General features: G+C 41.0%; 1 protein-coding gene across 2 annotated transcripts; it reads right to left on the bottom strand.

Annotated features, from left to right (window-relative positions):
* Window positions 1-286: 286 nt before the first annotated feature.
* SULT1C4 (sulfotransferase family 1C member 4) lies at window positions 287-9,944 on the bottom strand. Of its 2 annotated transcripts, XM_025354549.1 has the most exons (7): window positions 9,465-9,944; window positions 6,136-6,261; window positions 5,544-5,641; window positions 4,801-4,927; window positions 4,517-4,611; window positions 1,701-1,881; window positions 287-756 (listed from the first exon to the last, which is right to left on the bottom strand). In XM_025354549.1, exons 1-7 carry the CDS (start codon window positions 9,616-9,618, stop codon window positions 644-646), a joined length of 894 nt encoding a protein of 297 aa, XP_025210334.1. In that variant the 5' UTR covers window positions 9,619-9,944; the 3' UTR covers window positions 287-643. The 2 variants fall into 2 exon arrangements, with proteins under 2 accessions (XP_025210334.1, XP_025210335.1); XM_025354550.1 differs by lacking the exons at window positions 4,801-4,927; window positions 5,544-5,641.
* Window positions 9,945-10,670: the final 726 nt, after the last annotated feature.

The following is a 10,670-nucleotide window of genomic DNA, read 5'->3' on the forward strand; positions in this document are numbered from 1 at the left end:
AGATTAAAACTGACATATTTTGCTGACAGATTAGAATGGATTGTGGCGGCACTGGGAAAGATGAGTGAAAAGGTGACTCCAGGATTGTAGCATTAGCTGAAGGTGGGAGAGTGAGTCCAGTTAAATATATAGGCTGGTGAGAAATGGGGCCAGATGTATTACACTAGGACCCTGAAGTTTTTCTTGGAGGGTTCCAAGAGGAAGCTGAGTCATTTGACAGTTCACCACCAAAAAATTGCTGGAACAGTCACTATTTACACATTAGTGATGCATTTAAAAATTAACTTGAACCAAAACTTAATCTGAAAATGTTAGTGTATTATCATGTGAGGACTGAAGCATTTTCAATATGTTAATAAGCACATGATTGTAGGAAATGTAAATATGATAATTGGCAATGATACCAGGATTGTAACTAGTGACTTACTGAGCTTCCCTCTCTCCATGTTGCCACCCTGCTGCCTGTCACCGCCTTGCCCCCAGCCTTTTTAATTTTTTTTTTAGTAGAGTGAGCAAGAGCAAACACAATAAACTATTCTGATAACTGGAATCCGACATCATTTGTTGTGAGAATTAAACTTTCATTATTACCTAAATATACTGGGTAATAAACTAAAATATTTTTAGTTCTTTTTCTTCCTTACTAGAATTGGAAGTGGAAAGTTAGTCTGGTATCCGCCATTTTCTTCTTGTAATCTTCATCAAATCTCTCATTCTGAGCCACGGTGAAGTGTTTCTTCCAATCTCCCACTGCCCCTGAAATACAATTATGTGGGAGAGGGTCAGTAGTTGTTGGAAGAGTCTGTGCTTCCCCGTTCTCCTGTTTCTGTGTGATGATTTCTATGCCATGTTCCAGGAAGAGCAGTATTGGACAAAACGTTTCTCTTGCTATCCTGTCACTTCCTTATCCTGAAGGGAAGACAACTTTCCTGTCTGATTTGTGAGACGAGGAGAGCCTCTTACCGCCTGGCTGCATTAGTGAGTGAGCAAGACCACTATGTTACAACAGCAGGCCTGAAGGCTTTCTTGTCTTTCTCTGTGCCCTGCTGCACATCGAAGCATGGTGGGTGCTCATGACTGTAGCTCCCATGCTGTAAACTGACCAAGAAGGGCCTATTTCTGGGAGGCCCAAGGTACCATTTGAAGAAGAAAAAATATGACCCCTCCCCCAAATTCTCTGATTGTAATCCCTGTTACCTTTCCCAGTTTTATTTTTCTTAATGTTATCTATGTATTCTTTTATTTTGCTTATCACTAGAATATAATTTCCATGCAGGAATGAATTTTTATGTTTTGTTCACTGCTGCAAACAGTGACTAGAACAGTGCCTGGCACATAGAAGCCCCTCAGTAAGTACCTTTGAATGACTGAATCTGATAGCATAGAACCGACTATAAAATGGATTCTTTCCCCCTCTGACTTAATTCCATATATTTTCATGTTATTAGCCAGAACTCTTAAGGGAAAGTGGGGATAAGTGGTTGGATTTAGACATCAAATCTTACTCTCTGAATCTTAATAATAATTGGCTAATTAAATACTATTTTCATTTTATCAGTGGCTTCTTAAATACTTCTTTTCCCCAAATCATTTATTAAAGGTATTATTTTTTCCTAGCCATAGGAAAGAAAACTCCTCTCAAATGCTATAAAATATTTGACAGTTCTTTTAAGATTATAACGAAAAGAAACTATAAAAACCTTTTCTCATGAATGGAGAAATGGAGTGGTCCATGATTTCAGCAGGAATCGATGAATAGTTTGCCATTGAATTCTGTTTCATAACATCAAATGAAGTGTAATGGACAATTTTATCTAGAACTTTGTCATCTAGTTTCTTCTCAATAAATTCTGTTAGCTTCTGAACTTCATGCTTTGGGTTCTATGATCAGAGTCAAAAGAAGAGTAATGATTTAATAGAATTAGTTTAAAAAGAATATTGTGATGGATTAATGATAGTAACCGGTAACATATTCGAGTTAAAATAAAAAACAAATCTTAACAAATGCTCAAGTGACTCATTTTAACGTGATGACCCATATTGTTCTTTTTTTAGTAATTGGAATCACTAATAATTTTTTCCCCTTAATATGTAATCAACTGGGTAAGCTTAGTGAAACATTCACCAGACAATGACGTACAGTGCCTAGTGAACGGTTCACTGAGGGAGTGTGCCAGGGTTATGTCCACAAGCCCTGCGCAAGACATTTCAGAAGCACAGGAGCAGAAGATGTAAGACCTGACCAAGAGGAAGCTATATCCTGTTTCTGACATTGACAGAAATGTCCCCAGACTGCAGTGATGGCAGGAGAGGGGAGAGAAATTTTTATTTTTATTTTTTGCATATGTCAAGAGGTACCCATGGCTAGTACCTCTGGTACCAGACCACCAAGTCAAGTGGAACTGAGAGTAGCTCAGTTCCAGTGTAACCACTGCTTTCTCATCAGAGGGACATACAACCTTGTGACATCACTGTGGCTGTGGGACTCCTCCATCTCTGGGAGCAGGGAGCGGGTGGGAAGGGAAAGTGGAAGGGCTTACCCCGACCACTGTGTCTGTAGTGGGCTTCTGCTTTAAAAGCTTGTATGTCAGAACTGTTTCATTTAATTGACCTCACACAGACTAGGAATCAGAGTACTGAGAATTGTGAGCTTTGTGAGGGGACATTCCCAAACAAGATCACAGCAATATTTTTAAAAGTTTTAGGGACTCTGAGGTTAGATTACCTGTTTCGGTAAAGTTTCTTCCTGGCACGCATAATATGCTAGGGTCTACCTAAGCAAAAGAGCCCGATTCCCGGCGACATATCCTTTCTCTGACACGGCTATGATACACGCCGTAGACAAACATCATCTGCCCGGAGTCTTCCTATGGGGCACAACACTGTTGTACCAAGTAAAAACAATGTAAACACAAGGAGGGAATTTTATACTGATAACCTCATAGGTTGTTCTGCTGGTTCTTTAGTCATGCTTCTGAAAATCCTAGAGCTATAACAATTATTTTAAAAACCACATGAAAATGGTCTGTGTTTTCCACTCCTTTGATATTTTGTAGAAATCACTGATATCACAAGGCCCAGCAGTGATTGAACCTTAGAGAAGTGCATCTAAATGGTGATGTGTGCTTGAATCTCGTGGGAATTTTATAAAACTCCAGACTCAGCAGGCCTAGAGCAGGCTCCAGTAGCTTATGCAAACTAGTCTGTGAAGTACCTGTTGAGTATCAAGGCTTTCAATGACCAATTCAAGAACAGAGACTATAATTCTGTATAGAGCTCTGTATTTAGTGGGGTCACAGAAAGTAGCAGAGTAGATGATTATTTACAACAAACATCCACTGATATTATCTCATGTAGTCCTCAAATAAATCTTGAATAGGTAAGTCTTATTATCTTCATTTTTACATTTAAGAAAACTAAGCCCCCGAGATGTTAAGTGTCTTTACCAAGAATTGACGGAACTTGATTTCAAGAATTTTTAATCTAAATCCATTTTCCATTGAACCACTTCCTAAACTGTTTCTTAAAGCTATTGGCTGGGCGTCGTGGCTCACGCCTATAATCCCAGCACTTTGGGAGGCCGGGCGGGCAGATCACAGGGTCAGGAGATAGAGACCATCCTGGCTAACATGGTGAAACCCCGTCTCTACTAAAAAATACAAAAAATTAGCTGAGCGTGGTGGCGGGAGCCTGTAGTCCCAGCTATTCGGGAGGCTGAGGCAGGAGAATGGCGTGAACCCAGGAGGCGGAGCTTGCAGTGAGCCGAGATCGGGCCACCGCACTCCAGGCTGGGAGACAGAGCAAGACTCCGTCTCAAAACAAAACAAAACAAAACAAAAAAAAAAACAAAACCAAAAACTCCGAGCATGGTAGTTCATGCCTGTAATCCTAGCACTTTGGCAGGCGGAGGTGGGTGGAACACTTGAGGTCAGAAGTTCAAAATCAGCCTGGCCAACATGGTGAAACCCCATTCCTACTAAAAGTACAAATAATTAGCTGGGTGTGGTGGCAGGCGACTGTAATCCCAACTACTCCAGAGGCTGAGGCAGGAGAATCGCTTGAACTTGGGATGCGGAGCTTGCAGTAACTTGAGATCGCGTCACTGCACTCCAGTCTGGGCGACAGAGTGAAACTCCTCTGTCTTAAAACAACAACAACAACAACAACAACAACGAAACAAAACCAAAGAAACCAAAATGTGCTAGGATTTTTTTCCTGCTAAACTGCATTTTAAAATAGATATGCAAGGGTGAAATGACACAATCCATATTGGGTAATAACCTCCCTGTAAGGGAAATGTGCAGCATCCTGGGGAGCATCAGGAAGCTGCAGGTGAGACTGTGTGATACTTAAACTCATGATCAGCCATGTGCATTTGGACAAATGACAGCTGTAGCCAACGAAGTGCAGCAATTTTCTGTTCCCCACATCAATCTGAGTCCCTGATGGGGTCAATACATTATGACTTAAATGTTTTATGGCCCAGTGGGCACACATTAGATGGCACTGTGCTCACCTTCTTCATGTCCTCATAGAAGAGGTAGAGAATACGGTGTTTGTCTTTGGCTTCCCACCATCCTTTCACATGTTCATGCCAGGAGCCCCAGCACACTGGAAGATGGGATGGAAAACAGGGCAATGAGTCACGGAGGTCCTATTATCCCTCTGAAAGGAGAATTCCTGAAGTGAGAGTGTTCCATTAGAGAAGGTAGAGCCCCTGCCGTTCAAAAGAGAGGATTCTTTCCTTCTAGGGTGTTTGGAGATTTTGAGAAATGAAGGGAAACAAAACGATTCTCTCACCTTTCCCAGCCAGAAAAGTCTCAAAATACTCTTCCCATGTTCCTGGATCAGGAAGTGCTTTATTCATTCTTTGGAAATGGTAATAGGACACCATGTTGTCCTTGGGATTTCTTGCTACATAGATTATCTGGGAATGATGAGGGGAGAGGAGGGAAGAAGCAAAAAAAAAAAAACCAGGATTTGTTTTTTTTTTTTTTTTTTGCTATTACTGCCCAGGCAACTCATGTTAGGGTGGATACATTTCATACAGTTCAGTTTTTCTGAGGCTGCATTTTTGTCATCCTGGTTATGGGAGACTTTTTTGTTTTGTTTTGTTTTTGAGACGGAGTCTCGCTCTGTTACCCAGGCTGGAGTGCAGTGGCGCCATCTTGGCTCACTGCAACCTCTGCCTCCCATGTTCAAGTGAGTCTCCTGACTCAGCCTCCCGAGTAGCTTGGATTACAGGCGTGTGCCACCCCATCCTGTGAATTTTGTGTTTTTAGTAGAGATGGGGTTTCACCATGTTGGTCAGGCTGGTCTCGAAGTCCTGACCTCAGCTGATCCACCCATCTCAGTCTCCCAAAATGCTGTGATTACAGGCATAAGCCATTGTGCCTGGCTAGGATTCGTATTAATTTGTGTATTGATGATTGTGAAGAGGTAGACTTTTTTTTTTTTTTTAAAACAAGTGAAGTGTTTTAAGAGGAAATGGAAGACTAAGGTTGTTTTAAGGAGTACAGCTCTGAATTCCTTTTGCTTTTTACCTTACAGTTTTTCTCTAGGAAGGATGGTGGCAGCAAGTGAAAAGGAAGATGTGTTTTCAGGATCCGTGGTGAGGGCATTGCATGAGCTTGTTCCAAACCTGCAAAATTGGTTTTTGATCAATTTCTACTATTTTTTTCTCTATTTGCTTCCAGGTTCTGCTGCTTCCGTTATTGCTACTACAAGTCAAAGCATCTGCAAGAACATTGTAACTATAGATCTGGTGTGAGAGAAAATGTCTAGCCCATGAAGAGATGTTTGGCTAGAACTATTCCTAACCATAACAGTCAACCAAATAAATAAGAGCCTAAAAAATTCAAATCCTTTCACCAGGGTTATCTTACTTGAGCTTATCCTTTTGAAGTAAAATTAATTTCTAACTAGAGAAACAAAATTTAACTCACTTTTGTATAAACAATAATTCCATTAGAAAACGTCTGTAGTATAACAGTGGCCAGACACAGTTAAAAAAAGACAAAACCACAAAACTCACCAATCATTGTTTGAAAGCCTATACTTTTGAAAGGTTCAAAGACAGTAAAAATCCTAAGTGCATTTTAGGACTGTAGTGAAGTGTGGCTATTCCATACTTACCAGATCCTAAGGATGGGATTTTCCATTCGAGGAAAGGAAATCGTTGATGAGTTGGTGCCCGTTTACTTTTCTCCACATCACCTTCATTTTGTATTAATTCCACTATCTCCTGTGTCCATGTTGTTCCTTATCCCACATGTAAAATGAAGATGGATGGACATTTAGTACAGCATATTCCTTAAAATATGATCAAATACTTGTTAGAACATCTATGTCTTTTTTTTTTTTTTTTGAGACAGGGTCTTGCTCTGTAGCAAGGCTGGAGTTCAATGGTGCAATCTCAGCTCACTGCGACCTCTGCCTCCTGGGTTCAAATGATCTCACCTCAGCCTCCTGAGTAGCGGGGGTTACACGTATGCACAATCACCCCCGGCTAATTTTTGTACTTTTTGTAGAGACAGGATTTTACCATGTTGCTCAGGCTGATCTGGAACTCCTGAGCTCAAGTGATCCGCTTGCCTTGGCCTCCTAAAATCCTGGGATTACAGGTGAGAGTCACCCTGACTGGACCATCTATGTGAATTTAAAAGATAGGTTTTAAATGGGATTCAGAAGATAACATTCCTTATTTATATCTTATTATCATAATATGAATTTTAAAAAAATACTCCAATTTTGAATGGACATTAGACTGATAAATATATATTTTTTTCTGTCACAACTATTAATTTGGATTGTTATTGTTCTCTTGATTTAGCTGTATTGTCCTTAGAAAGGGCATTCTCACCAAATTGTGGTCTCCTATAGAGAAATGACTAAATGGCTTTCAAACTCTCTTTTTCCCAGTCACATAGCATAGGAGACACTTAGTATTTGTTGGCTGAATAAATGAACCATTAGGGTTTGAACTTGATATTGACTATTAGCACTTAGTATTCATTTTTCTATTTTCTCTGTTTCCCCCATATTTCATGGGCTGAAAGGCTATAAAAGGCCTTCCCTAAACTCCTTTGCCACTAAGATTCTGAAGGCTATTTAGATCCCTCCAGTGAGATACATTAGCCTGAGTTTTGGAAGGCAGTGGGGAGATAGAAGTCATCCTTCCTGAGGAGGTTTCTGCTGATAGTAGCCCCAGCAGATAGCAATTTTGCAAAGACCATTCCACGTTCCATGGCCCGGTGCCCTAGACCCAACCACTGCCACTGTGGCCATAGGTAGAATGGAATCCCCCAGCTTCAGTCTGTCTGTGTCTTGCACTGATCCTGACTTATACAGTGATATTGTGCTATCAACATAATCTTCACCCTTTGATGAATATCTGTTGCACCAGTTGTTCTGGCAAAATCCAGGTTAAGAGGATGTTGAGTTATTTTAAGATGGCTTTTTTATCCAGAGACAGGGTCTTGCTCTATTGCCCAGGCTGGAGTGCAGTGGTGGGATCCTAGCTCTGTGCAGCCTCCCAACTCCTGGGCTCAATGGTCCTCTTGCTTCAGCCTCCCAAATAGCTAGGACTATGAGTCACCACGCCCAGCTAATTTTTAATTTTTTTTTTTTTGTAGATAGGAGTCTCCCTATGTTGCCAGGCTGGACGCAATCTTCTGGCCTCAAACGATCCTCCTGCCTTGGCCTCCCAAAGTGATGGGATTACAGGTGTGAGCCACCATGCCTAGCCAGGATGGCTTTCTGAATCCTAATCTAGGTTGATCTTTCCTGTATTATCTGGCTGAAGTTCTATAGATTCCTTTTCCCATATTCTCAATTTAGTGCTTTTAAAGGCCTAGAATAAGGGCATAAGGTAGAAATAAATTAAATTATATTTTATATTTTATATGAGTTGGTCTCCTGTATTTTCTGGCAGCAACTTTTATTACAGGACGAAGCATCAAGATATCTTTAGTTATCCATGCAAAGAATATTCCAGCCATTTGTACTAGTTTTATGACAATTCAGAGCCATAACACTGAATGTCTATAATGAATGAATTGAATGAATTTATAGACATGAGCCAACATGAGGGCAGATTGAAATGTTGCTAGAGGTTCTAGGGTGAGTGGAATGACTTCTCAATTTATTCTCTAGAGGTTAGTGATTCCATCATGTATTTTTTCTTGTCATTCAGAGTATTATTCTTTTAAAAATTTAGGGTGAACTATTTTTGCCATGTATGCTTGTTTCTTCTTCCTTTTAATAGACTTCATTAACGTATATGGTTTTAGTTATGATTAAATATTACTTTAGATGGCAAGCATTTAATTTTCTTAGTGTGCTTTTTGAATTGCTTAAACCTCATTAATGCCATGAAAAACCTAAATGAACCATATCTTAGTACTTGCATTTGGCAGGTAGAGAAAAGATTATTTAGGTACTGAATTGATAATCAAGTGGAATTGTCGATGAAGTTAAGATGATAAGATGTGATCCTCACCAGTGGCTACTTTTAGAAATTTCATTCAGACAAATTTGATCCTGAATGGGCTCCCGATGAGTAGGTTTGGGAAATCAGGACCAACATGAAACAGACGGACAAAGAAGAGACCGAGGCCTCCGTGTTCCTGCAGAATCTTCTGTCAGGATCTTGAGAGATAAGAACAAAAGAGGGTTTTGAACAGTCTCAGAAAATACTGAGGTTTAGATTTTTTGGTGTGTGTGTATTTGTGTGTGTATAACAAGAGTTTTTGACAGCTTGATTTTGCAAAGAGCAAATGTATATATAATTTGTGTGTAGACCGAGTAAACTATTTCTGGTAGATATGTAGATATGCAAAAATATTTATAGAGAACTATTTCCACCTCATCATCCCCCAATTTTTACGATGTGGTTGCTGGGCTCAAGCTAGTCCTACTTTTACAGACAACTTTGTTAAACTGATTATTGAGATAAGAGAGTTGGTTCACAATTTACCACAAAGGAAGGTGGAAATCAGAAGGATGGTGGTCAGACCGTGAGGTGGGAGGGCTGCTGAGGTGGTATCAGCATTGCAGAACCAAAGCTCCCCTATTTCTTTCCCAAATCAGCCTCGGGATCCCCTTTCTAGCTCACACACTCAAAGCAGCTTTTTACAAGATTTGCAATAAGGGCCTAGATTGGGAACGAATAAATAAACAAGTATACCCTTTTGCTCTTAGCTGTTTTCACTGTCTCCTGGGAAAGTAAAAAAAAAAAAAGTAAGTACATCATAACATCATAGGAAGGTTGAATTCTAAAAATTTGTGTGTCATTTTAGTATGTTTCCGTATAGCTTCAGTTTCCACTAGTAACTTTCTTTAGCCGTATCACTCCGTCCAGTAGAGTTTTCCAGATCAACCTCTTTATTTCATGACTAATGCATCCTTCCCACTTACCTTCCTAACTCTCCCCTTCCCCTTCCCCTGTAAGCCCTTCCACCTACCTGCTTTAGGATAGGTAGAAATAAGCAGGTCATCAGGCTTGGCTTGGAAGTTCCAGATCTCATCCCAGATGTCACAGGTGACTGTGGGTTGAAGAATTCCCTTCACGTAGTTGACACTTAAGCGCTTTGTTCCATCAAATGTAAAATCCTCCATCTTGTGTAAGGCCGTTAGTATAGGAAATCAGAGGGCTCTTCCAGACACAAAGTTTTCTCTCAGTCAGCATATGGCTGCATTGTGGATAGAGGCAGCTCTCTGTCGACCGCTCTACCACACTATCCGCCCTCTAGCATAGGCCTGTCTGGGAAAGCCTGGTGCTGGCCAGCAAACAGACAGAAAGTGAACTGCAGGCCTCCCGACTCAGGTTCCAGGGAACTGGAACTCTTGTTTGAACTTTGTCCACTGGCAGTTTCCTGAAGACTGCAGCCCCCTCCCTACCAGGCTGTGACGTCACAGCAGAGGCGGTCATAAACCCTGCTGTCTGGGTCCCGTTCCAGCCCTTCTGTTCTCTGTCAGTTAACAGGACATAGTGTCACATTGTTTATATCCCTCGTCTCTGTATCCATTAAACCCTTCACAGATATTTTCATTAATTGTTTCTTAGTTGTAGGATTTGCCTGTGAAATTACAGATTCTACACAGAATGACTTCCCTGAGAGACTGCAGGGACTTTCCCATGGGCTATTAACAGTGGTGGCCTGGATGGATCTGAACCTCCCAGTACAAACATCTGCCAGGGTCAGCTTTGTTATTTTTTAAGAGTAACATAAATATTGCGAAACTGGAGAAGGCTCCTTCCTTTGTAGGGGTTTCATCACAGCCATGAAAACATGCATGCCTCATTTAAAGCAAAATGGATGCAGAAAACTCCAGAGTTAACAGAAGACAGTGGCTGCCTTAGGAATCCATTCTGCCCCTGGCAATCAGACATTTTACAACTTGCTTCAGTCCCTGCCCCCAGCCTGGCCTGCACCCCAGGGCCGTGCCACACTTGCTCCCCATGGCAGCACTCCTTCTTCTGGAGATCTTGTTGGCTCTTGTGTGTCTGGCTCTTGTCTGATTCTCTTTCTTCATGTCCCAGCTTGTGTGCCCCCTTTCTGGAGAAGTCTTCTTTGTCTTTCAGTGTCATCTCAAGTAGGTCCCTCCTATTTCCCTGCTCATGGCAACTTGTGTTCCTTTAAAGCAACCATTGACAGTTAGTTTTGCTT

Source organism: Theropithecus gelada, chromosome 13 (assembly GCF_003255815.1).
Source record: "Theropithecus gelada isolate Dixy chromosome 13, Tgel_1.0, whole genome shotgun sequence".
Lineage (NCBI taxonomy): Eukaryota > Metazoa > Chordata > Mammalia > Primates > Cercopithecidae > Theropithecus > Theropithecus gelada.